Genomic DNA, 17732 nt, shown 5'->3' with positions numbered 1-17732 from the left:
CAATAATCGGGGGCATCGATTTAAAGTAATCATTAGAAGGATGAGAGGGAAGTTATCGTAAAATCACAAGAAGCAGGAGGAGGTGTCGGCCATTCAGCCCACAGAGCCTGCTCCAAAATTCAATAAGATCGTGGCTGATCATGGCCATAGGGTCTGGTTTAGCACAGTGGGCTGGATTGTAATGCAGATCAAGACCAGCAGCGCGGGTTCAATTCCCGTTCCAGCCTCCCCGAACAGGCGCCGGAATGTGGCGACGAGGGGCTTTTCACAGTAACTTCATTGAAGCCTACTTGTGACAATAAGCGATTATTATTATTATTATGGCTCCACTTTTCTGCCTGCCCTCATAATCCTTTGTTGATCAAAAAATCTGTCTAACTCAGCCTTGAATAGATTCATTGACCCAGCTTCCACTGCACAATGTGGAAAAGAATTTCAAAGTCTAACAATCCTCAGAGAAGAAATTGCTCCTCATCTCCATCTCGAATGAGAACATTTTTTAACTGTGTTCCCGAGTCCTAGATTCTAGCATGAGGAGAAACATTGCCTTAATACCTACCCTGTCAAGCCCTCATTCAACTAATTCTTCTCAACTCCAATGAGTATAGGCCCAACCTACTCAACCGTTCCTCACAAGACAAACCCTTCATTCCAGGAATTAACCTAGTGAACCTTCTCTGAACTGTTTCCAATACAAATATATCCTTCCTTAAGTAAGGAGACCAAAACTGTACACAGCCCATACAGTTGTAGCAAGCTTCTCCTACTTTTATAATCCATCCCTCTTTCAATAAAGGCCAATATTCCATTCACATTCCTAATGAATTGCTGCATCTGCACGCTGACCTTTTGTGATTCATGCACTAAATGCAGTTGGTCCCTTCTTCCAAATCATCAATATAGTTCATAAATAGTCGAGGCCCCAGCACTGATCCCTGCAGCAATCTACTAGCTACAGTTTGCCAACTTGAAAAAGACCCATTTATCTTGACTCTCCTATTCCGGTTACTTAGCCAATCTTATATTCTTGCTAAGACACAACCAACATAAGTTCTTATCTTGGCAGTAACCTTTTATATGGGACTTAACTAAATACCTTTTAGAAATCCAAATACACCAAATCTACTGGTACTCTGATGGATCTCTGTGTCTATTCGGAACCCTGGATATGCCTTCTTAGTTTCCAAATAACAGAAATTCAGGTTGTACTTTTTTTGGCAAAGTTACAATGAAGTTTATTGTCAGCTTTTCGTGTCTCCTGGTAAATTCTTTGGTTACAATACAAACATAGGTCAGATTGATTGTCTTTCGCGAATACAGTGGTTGAGTTTAAAATACAACTCATGGTAATTCTTCAAATAATAATACATAGTACAAAATTACAGATTGATTTCAAACAAAAGAAAAATGGCGATAGCAAAGGCAGCAGCAAGATATGCGTTTCAGAAAGTGACAGATTGATTCCGGAACGAATTTTTCCAAGCCGACAAGTGATTTTTTTTAAGAAGATCATTATCTTAAAGTTTCGCCTTCTTTACAGCTGATTGGCTTCAACTAATTTATAATTCACTCAATTCAACCAAACTGTCTATCTGTCAATTTGTGAGATAAATGTTTTGGTGTGATTTTGTAATTTTCCATACCCTGGCTTGCCAATTATGCCTCTAACATTAATTAGATTAACACAGTTTTTGAAAAGTCATTATGACCCTGACTGACTGTTACCACGGAAACGGATCTGTCCAGGCTGGGAAGGCATCTGCATACAATGGAATCTTTTGTCACTGGCCTTGGATTCTAGCCAGTCTCAAACAACTTGCAAAATGTGAACATTTAAAGTTTTATCTGATTAGTTCAGATAAGTCAGTTTTTCCTCACTCTCATGATTAATATGATTTAGTCAATTACTCTTAATGATGCCTCAATTAAACCTTTTATCTATCTCATCTATAGCTCACCAGAAAATCTGATTTCTATCATACTCCAGATTAATATGATTTAGTCAATTACTCTTAATGATTCCTCAATTAAACCCTTTATCTATCTCATCTATAGCTCACCAGAAAATCTGATTTCTATCATACTCCTTTATCCACTGTTCTTGTTACAGCCTCATAGAACTCTAATAACTTTGTCAAACACTATTTCCCTTTCACAAAACCATGTTGACTCTGCCTGATTGTATTAATGCTTTCGAAATGTCCTGCTACTGCTTCCTCTATTATAAATTCTAACATTTTTCCAATAATACGTGTTAGACTAACTGGCCTATAGTTTCTTGCTTTCTGTCTACCTCCTTTCCTGAAGAAGTGTTACATTTGCATTTTCCAATCAGCTGGGACCTTTCAAGAATCGAGGGAAATCTTGGAAGATTACAGCCAATGCTCCCACCATCCCTACAGCCACTAGGTCTCGGGGACTTATCAGCCTTTAGTCCCATTAGTTTTCCCAGTACATTTTCTCTAGTGACCAAGATTATTTGATGTTCCTCCCTCCCTGTTGCCCCCTCATTTTCTACTGTCCTTGCTTCTTCTATCTTCTATTGTGAATATTTCTTCATAGTCTCCGCCATTTCCTTGTTTCCCATTATTAATTCTCCAATCTCACCCATTAAGGAACTTTAGTTACTCTTTTTAAATACTTGTAGAATTGAGGAAACCTTTTTTCACCAATGGGTGGTAGAGTCTGGAACTCACTTCCTGAGAAGGTGATAAAGGAAAAAAGCCTCACTGTACTTTAAAAAACACTTGGCCGTGTACTTTGAAATCTTGTAACCTGCAGCCCTACCGTCCCAGACATCCAAAGTACGATTAGGCTGGTTAGCTCTTTCTCGGTTGGCAGACAGGCGCTGGCCTCCTTCTGTACCTTAAATTTCTCTGATTCAGTGATCAGCTGGCAACCTATCGTCAGGGTAACTTAACAATTGTGAAGTATTTATTTTTAAATTGGTGAAGTGGAAATTGTAAATTAGTCAATCTTCTCATTGTTTGTACTCACGTGCTGAAGGTGTCCATTTCTGACATCAGGTTAATCCTTTCCACTAGACTTACATCCACCTTCTCTTTGAGCTTCTCTTCAAGCTTTTGGAGAAATTAGAAATGTCAATTCAACTTAGAAAATACTTTATGGACAACAAAACCTCCGAGTTACATACAACAAAATCATTAAAAGTTTTTGGGTTTCTATTCTACATGTTTTATTCTCTCTCTTCAGAATCTAAGGCACTCCCATCGCTGAGCTCTCAATTCCTATGATCCAGCATGCCTTTACCTGCTCAACATCCATATAATGTGTAGCATGCTCAGGAATTGAAGACAGGACCCTGTGTTTTTGGCGACCATTCATACCACACGTCCTCACATAATCTACCCTGGTTTTGGTAGGCGGCATGGTGGCACAGTGGTTAGCACTGCTGCCTACGGCGCTGAGGACCCAGGTTCGATCCCGGCCCCCGGGTCACTGTCCGTGTGGAGTTTGCACATTCTCCTCGTGCCTGCTTGGGTCTCACCCCCACAACCCAAAGATGTGCATGTTAGGTGGATTGGCCACGCTAAATTGCCCCTTAATTGGAAACAAAATCTACCCTGATTTTGGAAGGCAGTAACACTGCTACATCTGGCATACAGATAATATAGTAAACACATAAGTCAACAAGTTGAAGGTTTACAGTAGCTAGTTGCATATGCTGTTGCATAATTCAATGATAACTAGACAAAGCAAAAGTCTGTGATTTAATATTTTCCTGCTCTCCTTTCATTGAATCCTCCATCTTATCCATAACTTTCTGAAAGCTTTAGATCATAGATTGTCATCATAGAATTTACAGTGCAGAAGCAGGCCATTCGGCCCATCGAGTCTGCACCGGCTCTTGGAAAGAGCACCCTACCCAAGGTCAACACTTCCACCCTATCCCCATAACCCAGTAACCCCACCCAACACTAAGGGCAATTTTGGACACGAAGGGCAATTTATCATGGCCAATCCACCTAACCTGCACATCTTTGGACATATCAAGGTGGCAGAGATGGCGCGGCAAGGCCCCCAACGATGCGGAGCGGGTGCAAGCCGTAAAACAGCTCCAGGGCCGGAGTCTGGATGAGGGTGGCTATTTTGCGCGCTTTCCCCGGTCTCCTGCGCATGAGCGCCACGACCAAGGGGACAGCGAGGCCGACGACCGAGCTGCGCAGGTGCGCACATCATTCGACCGCACCGCGCATGCGTGGTGGCGCACGGAGCATCCTGACGTCAGCGCCATGACGTGCAACTGTGGCTCCGCCCATTTAAAGCGGCAATGTCCCGCGAAATCTCGACGCTGTCTCCAGTGTGGCAAGCTTGGCCACTACGCAGCCCTGTGCAGATCTGCTCAACTGCCCAATACACAGCGATCCCAGTCGCAGTGCAGCAACATCCGGTCAGTACAGCAACCCATTGCAGACTCCGGCATGGTTCCAGATTCCGACACCGAGGGCCGGGTGGGCATCATTGCCAAGCATACGTTGCTTTCAGCGAAGAAGGTGAAACAACTCCCAGTGATGAGCATTGATCCGGACGACGAGTGGTGTGCCACCCTTACGGTCAACGAGGCTCGCATACGCTTCAGGCTGGACACCGGCGCTTCTGCGAATCTCATTTCAAAGTCTGACCTTGACACCATCCGCGTCAAGCCAAGCATTCTTCCACCGGCCTGCCAGCTCCTCGACTCCAATGGCAATGCCATTGCTGCCAGTGGCTCATGCCAGCTTGCGGTATCCCATCGTTTTTCAGAAGCAACCCTGCGTTTTGAAATTGTAGGAACCAACAGAGCTTCCCTGCTCGGTGCTCGGGCCTGCAAAATCCTGAACCTTGTGCAGCGGGTTCACACCATGTCGTCCGCAGAGGCAACGGCCTCGCCAGATGTCAACTTCCAAGCCCAATTAGATGACATCATAGCACAATACCACAGCGTCTTCGAAGGTATGGGTACACTACCTTACCGATACAAGATACTGCTGAAGCCGAATGCCACACCTGTGGTTCATGTACCACGTCGGGTGCCGGCACCCCTTAAGGACCGCCTCAAGCAGCAGCTGCAAGACTCCAGGACCAGGGCATCATTTCTAAGGCCACTGAACCCACGGACTGGGTTAGCTCCATGGTCTGTGTCAAAAAACCGTCAGGGGAACTTCGCATTTGCATCGACCCCAAAGATTTGAACCGTAACATCACAAAGGAACACTACCCTATGCCTAAACGAGGAGACTGCTCAGCTGAACAAGACAATAATAATACTCTTTATTGTCACAAGTAGACTTACATTAACACTGGAATTAAGTTACTGTGAAAAGCCCCTAGTCGCCACACTCCGGCGCCTATTCGGGTACACAGAGGGAGAATTTGAAATGTCCAAATTATCTAACTTTCTGGACTTATGGGAGGAAACCGGAGCATCCGGAGGAAACCCACACAGACACAGGGAGAACGTGCAGACTATGCACACACAGTGACCCAAGCCGGGAATCGAACCTGGGACCCTGGAGCTATGAAACAACAGTGCTAATCACTGTGCTACCGTGCCGCCCAAGCTAATGTATGTATTCAAAACATAGGTGAGGCAAAGAAAATTGATAGTTTCACAAACTCAAACGCAGCCAACAAGCTAATGTACAAGGTAATGAAATAAAATCCACACGTTTATATTTGGAACATATCTATTTAAAATGGATACATATTTGTTAAACAAAATCTGTTAAATTACACTGAAACAGTTAAACACTCATGCGGTTAAGTTGCTTTGCTTTTATGACTCAGCTGGTTGTTGTAATGTGAAAGGACTCTTTTCACTGTAGATAGTTGATACATGTATCGTGGACTGCACTCGATTATTCCCCATTTGTGGACCAGATTCATCAAACAACCGTACTCCCACACACACAGCAACATTTCTACTTATGCATAGCAATTTACGGCTGAATTAAGATGCAGCTTGTAATGCTTTAACAGAACACAGGCATCAAGTTGGAACAGGACATACTGACTAAATTAGGCAGATTATATCATATAACATAAGATGGGCTATTTCCTGCAAAGCTTGAAAAATACATATGGCAGATTAACCCAATCACCGAATCGTGATTTAAAATCTTGAGAATGTACTTTTATTTGTTTAAACGTGATTATTACAGGGGAAAAAAACCTTCTACAGTTACAATAATTTTTAACCATTCTCCAGTCAATTTACTTCCTTGGAACATAGGAACAGTAATTATATACCACTTGGCCCCTCGAACCTGTTCTCTGCCATTTAATGAGATTGTGGCTAATCCTAACATGAATTAACTCAGTCCACCTGCCTTGGCTTTATGTCCTTTTATACACTTGGCTAGCAAATAAATGATCAATCTCAGATTTAAGATTATCGATTGAGCTAGCATCTACTGCCTTTTGTGAGACAGAGCTGTACCTACTTGGGATATTTGATTTAAAAACCAAGTCTTGATGTAAGCTAAGCTTACATCAGTGTGACTGAGGAAGGGCTGTGTTTTCAGAAGTGCCATTCTACAGAGGAGCCACTTAACTAAGGCCTCGTCCACACGTTCTGTGGATCCACGGCAATAATCAAACAAAGCATGGAGAGGTCTCTACTACCAATACTTTAACACTGTCGCGTGTGAGACAATGCTGTGCACAAGATGGTTGCCACATTTGTTCATGTAACAATAGTGATTGCGTTTTGAAGTAATTCATTGTACGATCCTCCCATTCAAACCTCCGAGATAAACCTGCTGTTTCTTCACGTGCCCTATTATCATTCCCTTTGGCCTTGTATCATGAGTCCTTTTGTCATTTAATCTCTCCTAGGCACCATCCTATTACAGACCAAAGAGGAGGAGTGGTGGGGTGCTTTTTGTCTGTGATTTTGCCTTCAAATCATCTTTAAATATTGTGGATAACCATAACAGGGGTGACTACAGATGCTGCCTGTCTATCCTACCAAAGACTTCCAGGACAAAGCCCAGTGCTGAAGTTCACTTCAACTCCCTTTGACCGTGAACAGCCTCTAGCTTCACAGCTGAAGGCTATTGGTAATGAGGAATTGGCCTTGTTAGTTGTGAGAGCACTTCACTGCTGCAGGTCGAGTTTGCTGCTTGCTCCTGCTGGTGGCTGCAGATGCCTGGAGGCTGTGGTTGCTATTTGCTTCCTTTTCTGCAGTCAGAATGGAGGACAATTTTTTTCAAAGATACCTGCGTCCTGGAACACCGGGCTCAGGGCGACGCACGAGTCCAGAAGACAATTTGGTTTGAAGCAAGAAGATGCTGCAGGACATGGTGCGCAACATTGATCCAAATGGGCAACCTGATGACACCGTGGAAGAAATGCATTTGCAGATTGTTGATGCTTTTGTTGCTGGAGTGGCGAGTGCTGCATGTAACTGGCACGTCACCGTGGGTTAAACATGCTGGAAGTCAAGGATGTTCAACTGCACCTTGAGTGCCAGTGGAATATGTGGATGCCAGGATTTGGTTCTGGTGAGATTGGTCCGTGTGGGAGGTCACAGCTGCGGCTCCTGGACGGAGAATGGCACTGATACATGGAACAAGTAACACATTGATGGACAGGTCATTTCTATGACAAAGTTCTGGACATGATAACACATCCTCAGGCTTATCCTCTGTTTCTGTTGAGGAACCTGCGAGTGTGTCTTTGTTATTTTTGGTGAAAATCTGCGGATGCTGCTTACTTTTGGTACCAATATGGAAGGGTGACGTTTCCTTGTTGTTTAATGGTTAGTGTGATATGTGGAATGTAATGTAATTGATTTTCAAATCTTTGTTACTGTTGAGCGTTTAATAAACAAAATATTCTCAAGTCGCTTCTCTTGGGTACATGTGCCATGTTTGAGATGATGATTATTGCATTGCATTTTAATCAATCATCCCCTGTGTTTGACTCAGCCCGTACAATAGTGGGTAGCACTGCTGCCTCACACAGCCAAGCACCGGGTCAGTGCAGACTTGGTGGTCTGAATGGCCTCCTTCTATACTATTTTTAAAAAAAAATTAGAGTACCCAATTATTATTTTTTTACATTTAAGGGACAATTTAGCGTGACCAATCCACCTAACCTGCACATCTTTGGGTTGTGGGGGTGAAACCCACACAGACACAGGGAGAATGTGCAAACTTCACATGGACAGTGACCCAGGGCCGGGATTCGAACCCGAGTCCTCAGCGCCATAGACATCAATGCTAACCACTGTGCCACGTGCCGCCCTCCTTCTATACTATAGGGATTCTATGGAATAGCACAGTCCAAATTGCAATAGCCCTTCGCATGTGAAATAAAATCTAACCTCCTCCTCTAAGTAGCAATAACCTTACGTTATAGTCAGATAGTCTGGCTTATTTTACAGTGGGTAATGTATACTGTACATGAATTGTATCATTTAATGTATCATTTTTGTTATAACAAAAACAGCTGAATTATTGCCCAAAAATGGTAAAGTTGATCGTAATTATTTTTGATGGTGCAATTTTAAAACTAGCATTGATGATGATGAGGCTGCTTGTTTAAAGGACATACATAAAATCTGTTATCCAGCGGGAAATCAGAGCTGCCAAGAGTACAATCAATATCTTGCCACAGTTTAATGACCATGTTAAGCCCAAACAAACAGCGGCGGATGCAAGCACAAAAATCACGCAGCCCATTCTAATTGCTTGCAATTTCCTTTTTGTGTTGGAATCATGGTAATGCATTGAAAATGGGTTTATTTTGAGAATGCGGCCCTGGTTTCTTGTGTGTGCGCGCATGTGTACACACACCACACTCCTCCCTTGCCAGGAATTAGGGAGCTGAAAAAGCATACAAAGTTGAAGCAGTGTTTGTTTTCACTGCTCGAAGACAGCCAGTCCTGAGTGACAACTTCGAAGTTCACTGGAAATCAGGATCGCCAGCTCGACAGGGACAAAAACTGGAAGGGTTCAAGAAAGGTTTCCCAGCAACACAAGGCAAAGGAAATGCAGCCTATGTCTGATAAATCAAAGACAGTTTTTGCTTTCAAGTAAGTTATTAAATCATCTTATTTCAGCAAGTTTGAACTAATACTAGGCCGTACTGTCAAATGAAAAATACTGACTGATGGCATTAAAACATCTGCGAAAATCTCTGGTCTGAATAATTTCTCCAAGAGGTGGGTATTTAGGGCATGAACACGGGCATGGAACACCACCTCGTGGAGGTTCCCCTCCAAGCCACTTGCCATCCTGACTCGGAAATATATTGTGGTTCCTTCACTGTTGCTGTAGTCAAAATCCTAGAATTCCCTCCCTAACAGCACTGTGGATGTACCTGCATCACAGGGGCTGCTGCAGTTCAAGAAGGCAATTTTCCACCTGCTCAAGGGCAATTAGGGACGGGCTATAACTGCTGGCCCAGCCAGCAATGCCCACATCCTGCAAATCATTTTTTAAAATTTCTAGCCCCATCCTACAAATTAATTGACAGGAATGAGGGGGGTCCTCAGAAACCTGTAAAATTCTAACAGCACTAGACAGGATAGATGCAAGAAGGATGTTCCCGATGGTGGGGGTGTCCAGTACCAGGGTTCACAGTCTGAGAATACAGGGTAGACCATTTAGGACAGAGATGAGGAGAGGTTTCTTCACCCAAAGAGTGGTGAACCTGTTGAATTCATTACCACAGGGTAGCTGAGGCCAAAACATTGTATGCTTTCAAGAAACAGATATAGATTTTGGGCTGGATACTCCGCAGACCCGTGCCAAAGTCGCAGCCGGAGTGGGGGCGGAGAATCCACTTTCGCGCTGTAATCGGGCCCGGCGATTCTCCGGGCCCCGAAAATCGGCGTGACTGCGGAGTACGCCGTGCCGCCATTGCCAGAGGACCACCCGACCATCCTCCGCTCTCGACCGGCTGAGTTCCCGACGGCGAGGAACTAACCACCTAATGCCGGTCGGGATGCTGGACTCAGTCCGCGGCCGCCCTGGTCGGGGTGGGTGAATCGGAGACCGGGGGGGGGGGGCTTATAGGTGTCCGGCAATTAACTGTGCGGGGGTTGATGCTCGGGCACGCGGCCGATCAGGGGTTCTCTCCTGTTCGGTGTGGCTCCGTGGTCCGAGCTGCCATTGAGCTGGAGACCGCCGCTGTGTACATGCACGGCCTCTGACTCGGATGTGCGGAGGCCTGTATCCGCAGCTAAAGAACTCGTTCAACTTCTTGGAAGGAATTTCTGGAGTAAAACTCCACCGGTTTTACACCAGCATGGGAACATAGTCTCGTTTTGGGAGAATCCAGCCCATTGTCTGGAGATATGCATACTGTTACTGACCTCGTCCCCTCTTGGAGATCTTCCCACCACAGCTTCCAACCTCAATCTCCCAACCCCAGACAGCCTGCTTCTACCCCCTCCACAAAATCCACAAACAGGCCTGTACCATTAGACCAATCATGTCAGCCTGTTTCTGCCCCACCAAACTGTATTGATGCCAGTTTTCAATACACTGCTGTTGACATGTCTCCATTTTTCCTTAATCATGGTCTCTCGCCCACTGTGGTCGACAGGGCTCTCAACCGTGTCCGACCCATCTCCCGCATCTCTGCTCTCACCCCCTCCCCATCCTTCCAGAACCAGGATAAAATCCCCTTCTTCCTCACTTTCATCCCACCTGCCTCCGCATTCAAAGAATTATCCTCCGCCAGTTCTGCCAACTCCAGCATGATGCCATCACCAAACACATCTTCCCCTCACTCCCCGTCAGCATTTCACAGGGACCGTTCCCTCTGGGATATCCTGATCCACTCCTCCATCACCCCCAAGGGCGGCCTGGTGGCAGTGACTAGCGCTGCCGCCTCCAGTGCCAGGGACCCAGGTTCAATTCCAATCTCGGATGACTGTGTGGAGTTTGTACTTTCTCCCCGAGTGTGTGTGGGTTTCCTCCGGCTGCTCTGGTTTCTTCCGACAGTCCAATAATGTGCAGGTTAGGTGGATTGGCCGTGCTAAATTGCCCCTTAGATCCAAACGGTTAGGTGGTGTTACTGGGTTACAGGTATAGGGTTGGGGCCTGAGCCTAGGCAGGGTGCGCTGTCAGAGGGTCAATGCAGACTAGATGGGCTGAATGGCCTCCTTCAGCACTGTCTGGATTCTACGATTCCAGGTTTCTAACGCGTCACCCTCTTCCTCTGGCACCTTCCCACGCAATCGCAGAAGGTGTAACAACTGCCCCTTTCCCTCCTCACCATCTCAAGGCCAGAACACTCTTTTCAAGTGAGGCAGAGCTTCACGTGCACCTCCTTCAATCTGGTCCATTGCATTTGCTACTCCCAATGTGGTCTACTCTACATTGGGAGAGATTAATCGCAGACTGGGTGACCACTTTGCAGAAAGCCTTCGATCCATCCTCAAGCAGGACCCAGACCTTTCTGTCACTTGCCATGTCTACTCACCCTACTGCTCGCAAGTCCACATGTCCACCCTGGGTCTGCTGCAATGTTTCAGAGAAGCCCAGCTCAAACTGGAGGAACAGCACCTCTATCCCCAGAAATTGACATAGAAAGGTCAAGGAAGGGAAGCAAAATGTCTGAGATGGACCAAGAGAAGGGATAGAGGGTTGAAAATTGAATGCAAAATTATAAAATTAATAAACAGAATTCCGATTAGTTATCGCCTTCCGGACTTAACATTGAGTTCAACAACTTCAGACGGTGAATTTTCTCCCCCCATCTTCACTCCATTTTTATTTCTATCAATTTATCTTAATTTCTTCCATTGTCCCCCTCTCCCCACCACGTGACTCATCTGTTCCCTGTTCCTCTTTGACACACTGTTCAGCTTTGTTTGCCATTCACACATTCTAATCTATTTGTGTGCCACCAACAGCACCCTTCTTAGCGTTAATCACCCCTATTTGGTATGCTTCCCGGGGTGTTTACTTGCTGTAACCTGCTTTGATACAAGTTTGTAATAAAATGCGTTTAAAATTTAAAAAATCACCCCTGTTGACATAATAATAATCTTTATTGTCACACGTAGGCTTACATTAACACTGCAATGAAAGGTGGCGCACAAGGTCTCTGGTTCGATCCCGGCTCTGGGTCATTGTCCGTGTGGAGTTTGCACATTCGCCCCGTGTTTGCGTGGGTTTCGCCCCCACAACCTAAAGATGTGCAGGGTCGGTGGATTGGCCACGCAAAATTGCCCCTTAATTGGAAAAAATGAATTGGGTACGCTAAATTTCTTTTTAAAAACACTGCAATGAAATTACTGTGAAAAGCCCCCAGTCGCCACATTCCAGCACCTGTTCGGGTACACGGAGGGAGAATTCAGAATGTCCAAATTACCTAATAGCACGTCTTTCGGGACTTGTGGGAGGAAACCTGAGGAAACCCACGCAGACACAGGGAGAACGTGCAGACTCCACACAGACAGTGACCCAAACAGGGAATCGGACCTGGGACCCTGGCGCTGTGAAGCCACAGTGCTAACCCCTGTGTTACCGTGCCACTCTCCATTTCTGCCCATGACATTTTTGTCAATCTCCACTTGTCGCCGGCCCCCTATCCAGCAACCCCTCCCCCCCATTACAGTATAAATGTGACTCTATTTCCAGTTCTCTCCAGCTCTGGCAAAGAGTTATCCTGACTTGAAATGTTAGCTCCCTTCTCTCTCTCCACAAATGCCGTCAGTCTTGCTGCGATTGTCCAGTATTTCCTGTTTTTGTTAGATATAGCATTTGATACGAAGTGGATCGAAGGATGTTGGGGGGAGGTGAGGCTATTGATGAGTCATGATCATAATGAATGGCAGGGCAGGCTTGAAGGGCTGAGTGAGCACCTCCTGCTCCCATTTTCTATGTTTCTATCGCTCATTGGCTAAGGAAGAGAAATCGCAACAGTTTTCAAATAAGGGGACATGCCCAGTTAGAATATCAATGATGAGACCTGAATCATTGCCATAGTAACATTGAACACTGGACAACATGGAGGCCTCGATCACATTTTCATAGAACATACAGTGCAGAAGGAGGCCATTCGGCCCATCGAGTCTGCACTGACCCACATTAAGCCCTCACTTCCACCCTATCCCTGTAACCCAATAACCCCTCCTAACCTTTTTGGACACTAAGGACAATTTAGCACGGCCAATCCACCTAACCTGCACATCTTTGGACTGTGGGAGGAAACCGGAGCACCCAGAGGAAACCCACGCAGACACGGGGAGAATGTGCAGACTCCGCACAGACAGTGACCCAGCGGGGAATCGAACCTGGGACCCTGGCGCTGTGAAGCCACAGTGCTATCCACTTGTGCTACCGTGCTGCCCAATAGTGAAGTAAAGCCACTGTAATCCCAGATAGTCAAAGACTGCTTTCCCCTTGGGGGGAGGGGGTGAAGAGATCATATGTCTTAATGTTTGCTGATGGCATACACCACAATGCAACCATAAAATTACAGAAGCATTTATAAAATCTGGATTTTTGCAAGAAATAAGTCACAGACTGTAGCTGGAAGCATTTTGCCAGTCTCCATCCAGCACATAGTGGTACATCCCACAGCAGAAAGGCAGAATAGAGTCTCCTGTGATGTCTGAGCTAGTTTACCAGTGAGGACCTGGGCCGCATAGATCAGGTAAGTTCCCCAAGATTCCATTCCAGATCAATTAACTAAGCTCAACCAGTTGTATTAAACTGTGTGAACTGAAGAGGACACTGCAACTTCCCTCAATCTTCCCTGTGGAAAGTCAATTAGAATTCCTGATTATTAGCTAGTAAACTCCATGGACTCGGTTCAATGGAGCACATTGAATCCATAGAATTCCTACAGTGCCGAAGGAGGCCATTCAGCCCATCGAGTCTGCACTGACCCTTCAAAAGAGCACTCTACCGTGGGCCACTTCCTTGCCCTATCCCCATAACCCATGTACTAATCATGGCCAATCCCCCTAACCTGCCTATCTTTGGGCTGCGGGTGGAAATGGGCTTCTGCATAAATAACTGGCCCCTCGAGCAAAGCAGCAGAGAACTATCTGATCTGAGCAAGGAATCAATGTCATTGCAGCTGGAATGTGTGGTAATTAGCATACAGCAGAATAAAGTAATGATTATAGCTCCAGATGAAATGTTAATTTCACTCTGAAGCCACAGGGCGCCTGGTGTACAAAACATTGGGTGGTCCTCTGATAACGGTGTAGGGTAGACCTTTGGGGTAGGGGGAATTTTATATTTCATTGAATCCTTCTGCACAGACTTGGGACTGCTTGATGCTGGCACTGGGTGGTTGAAATGAAAAATGTTCCTCGTAACAACATCCTTCACTTTGACGAGCACAGAATTCATAGTGGAGATAAAAGTTTGTTCTTTTAAAAGCACAAATCGCAGCTCTATGAATATGGTTCAGACTTATCTAGCCCATGTAGATTGGAGTAAGAAGTCTTACAACACCAGGTTAAAGTCCAAAAGGTTTGTTTCCAATCACTAGCTTTCGGAGCACAGTTCAGGTGAGTCCTAAGGAATCGATTCACCTGAGGAAGGAGCAGTGCTCCTAAAGCTAGTGATTTGAAACAAACCCGTTGGACTTTAACCTGGTGTTGTAAGACTTCTTACTGTGCTCACCCCAGTCCAACTCCGGCATCTCCACATCATGTAGATTGGAGGCATGGCTAAATTTTAACCCACCAAGGTCACTGGTAGTTCTCAGACCATTTTATTCTCCCCCGCAGTTTTTTTCCCTCTCACACCACCTGCTGACAGTCTACAACAATGCATGGCAGCTGTATAAAACCAGGTATAACCTCAATGAACCACGCGTTAAAAATCCACATTTAAATACTTCTAATGCTGGGCATGCCAGTCAATGTGTGACTGGTGAGATACCCTCAATTACCACTCAGGAGAGGAGTTCGATAATACAAAGGCTTTAATAACCAGAAAACCAGACAGCTGCCGAGAAGTGTGCTCACTGCACGCTGCCTACTGAACGTAACCTTGTATACAGCTTCCTGGGGGCGGAGTCCCCCAGGGTTCCAAACCCGGTCTTAAAGGGGCCTACGCATTAAGGGTACATATGTATACAGATATCATTCACCACATTCACCCCGTTTAAAAAAAAACGCATACTCCGTCGGGGGTGAAGTGGAATTACAAGTTCAGTCTTTTGTGTGGTCTGATTGCCCGTGTCGACCTTCTCAGCTCCAGCAGTGGTGCAGTGGATACGGTCGTCCTCAGTGGTGGTATATCCGGGAGCGCGGTTGTCTGAGCCTTTGCCCGCGTTGGAGCATGGGGGGGGTATCCGAGGTGACTAGGGTGATTGGTGCCGGCGCCGGCTGGGGGGAGGGGTGCACTATGGAGGGGGCGCTGTCGGAGCCGACCGCCGGTGCGGGGAGGGGAGCGTCGGTGGAAGGGGGGGGTGGGCGTCGGTGGGCGAGCCAGCGGGTGCCAGGTCTCGCAGGGAAACGGTGTCCTGCCTACCGTCGGGGTGCTCGAAGTAGGCATATTGGGGGTTTGCGGGTAATAGTTGGACCCTCTCGACCAGTGAATCTGTCTTATGGCTCCTCACGTGCCTCCGGAGTAGAACTGGTCCCGGAGTCATCAGCCAACGTGGAAGAGAGACCCCAGAGGTGGACTTCCTCGGGAAGGTTGTGAGGGGTCTCGTTCGTGGCCTTACAAAGGAGTGACCTAATGGAGTGTAGGGCATCGGGTAGGACCTCCTGCATGCGGGCGATTGGGAGACTTCTTGACCATAGGGCTAGAAGAACAGCCTTCCAAACTGTTGCGTTCTCCCTCTCCACCTGCCCGTTTCCCCGCGGGTTATGGCTGGTCGTTCTGCTCGAGGCAATGCCCTTGTTGAGCAGATACTGATGCAGCTCATCGCTCATGAACGATGTACCCCGGTCGCTGTGGATATAAACGGGGAAACCAAATAGGGTGAAGTTGCTGTGCAGTGCCTTGATTACAGAGGCCGAGGTCATATCGGGGCAGGGGACAGCAAATGGGAAGCGGGAAAATTCGTCGATTACAGTGAGGAAGTAGGTGTTGCGGTTGGTGGACGGGAGGGGCCCTTTGAAGTCCACGCTTAGTCGCTCAAAGGGCCCAGAGGCCTTTACCAGGCGGGCCTTGTCTGGTCGAGAGAAGTGCGGTTTGCACTCCATACAGATCTGGCAAGCCTTGGTCATGGCCTTGACCTCCTTGGTGGAGTAAGGTAGGTTGCGGGACATGATGAAATGGGCAAGCCGGGTGACCCCCGGGTGGCAGGGGTCATCGTGGATGGCCCGCAGACGGTCTTTCTGCATGTTGGCGCACGTGCCGCGGGACAGGGCATCTGGGGACTCGTTGAGCTTCCCCGGACGATATGTAATATCGTGCGTGTGGGCGGAGAGTTCGATCCTCCACCTCAGAATTTCATCATTCTTTATTTTGCCCAGTTGTGCGTTATCGAACATAAAGGCGACCGACCGTTGGTCGGTGACGAGGGCGAACCTCCTACCGGCTAGGTAGTGCCTCCAGTGCTGCACAGCCTCCACTATGGCTTGTGCCTCCTTCTCGACTGCAGAGTGTCGAATTTCCGAGGCGGTGAGAGTTCGGGAGAAGAACGCTACCGGTCTGCCCACCTGGTTGAGGGTAGCGGCCAGGGCGCGTCTGATGCGTCGCTTTCTACCTGGAAGGGAATGGTTTCGTCCACCGCGTGCATGGCGGCCTTGATGATATTGACCTTGATACGACTGAAGGCCGACTGAGCCTCAGCCGTCAGGGGAAAAACCTTGGTCTTAATGAGTGGATGGGCTTTGTCTGCATATCTGGCGACCCACTGGGCATAATAGGAAAAGAGCCCCAGGCACAGTTTGAGGGCCTTGAGGCTATGGGGGAGGGGAAGTTCCTGAAGGGGGCGCATGCGGTCGGGGTCTGGCCCTAGGACCCCGTTTTCCACGGCGTAGCCGAGGATGGCTAACCGGGTTGTGTGGAACATGCATTTCTCTTTATTGTATGTCAGATTGAGGGCCCGGGCAGTCTGGAGGAACTTCCTCAGGTTTTCATCATGGTCCTGCTGGTTATGGCCGCAGATGGCGACGTTGTCCAAGTACGGGTGTGTAGCCCGTAAGCTGCACTGGTCCACCATTTGATCCATCGCCCTTTTGAAAACGGAGACTCCGTTTGTTACACAAAAAGGGACCCCGAGGAAGTGGAAGAGCCGACCGGCTGCTTCGAAGGCTGTATAGGGGCGGTCCTCTGGGCGGATAGGGAGTTGATGATAGGCCGATTTTAGGTCGACCGTGGAGAATACGCGATATTGGACGATTTGGTTCACCATTTCTGCTATGGGGGGAAGTGGGTACGCATCGAGTTGCGTAAAGCGGTTTATGGTCTGGCTATAGTCCGATGGCCGATGCACGAGGCCGATGACGTGTCGGAACTGGGCGTGTCTGGCCGCCACGCGGTCGCGTTGCGGGGCCTGTGGTCCCGGGAGTTCGATTTCTGGGCCCGATGAGACTTTTGTTCCTGCCCTTTGGGCCCAGCCAGGCAGACCTTTGTGAAGTGCCCCTTCTTTCCGCATTTGCCGCAGGTAGCGGAGTTCAGGCCGGGCAACGCTGGCGTGAGTGCTGGCCTTGCCCATAGAAATAGCATTGGGGGCCCCCGGTGTGAGCGGGTTGCCGCGCGGTGCAGGCCTGAAGCGTGGCCGAGTCTGGTGGGGATAGAGAGGGGTTCGCAAGGTCCTCGGAGTACGTGTGGAGATTATGGTGGGCCGCT

General features: G+C 47.4%; 1 protein-coding gene across 1 annotated transcript in view; it reads right to left on the bottom strand.

The window, feature by feature from the left end:
* vps53 (VPS53 subunit of GARP complex) overlaps positions 1-17732 on the bottom strand; it is a 355834-nt gene that overhangs the window by 111719 nt on the left and 226383 nt on the right. The window contains exon 16 of the mRNA XM_072469721.1: positions 2998-3080. Coding sequence (XP_072325822.1) covers positions 2998-3080 — 83 coding nt within the window. The remainder of the gene's footprint in view (positions 1-2997; positions 3081-17732) is intronic.

Source organism: Scyliorhinus torazame, chromosome 12 (assembly GCF_047496885.1).
Source record: "Scyliorhinus torazame isolate Kashiwa2021f chromosome 12, sScyTor2.1, whole genome shotgun sequence".
NCBI classification, from domain to species: domain Eukaryota; kingdom Metazoa; phylum Chordata; class Chondrichthyes; order Carcharhiniformes; family Scyliorhinidae; genus Scyliorhinus; species Scyliorhinus torazame.
Note: the sequence above shows the minus strand (reverse complement) of the source record. Positions and strands in the feature narration are given on the sequence as shown.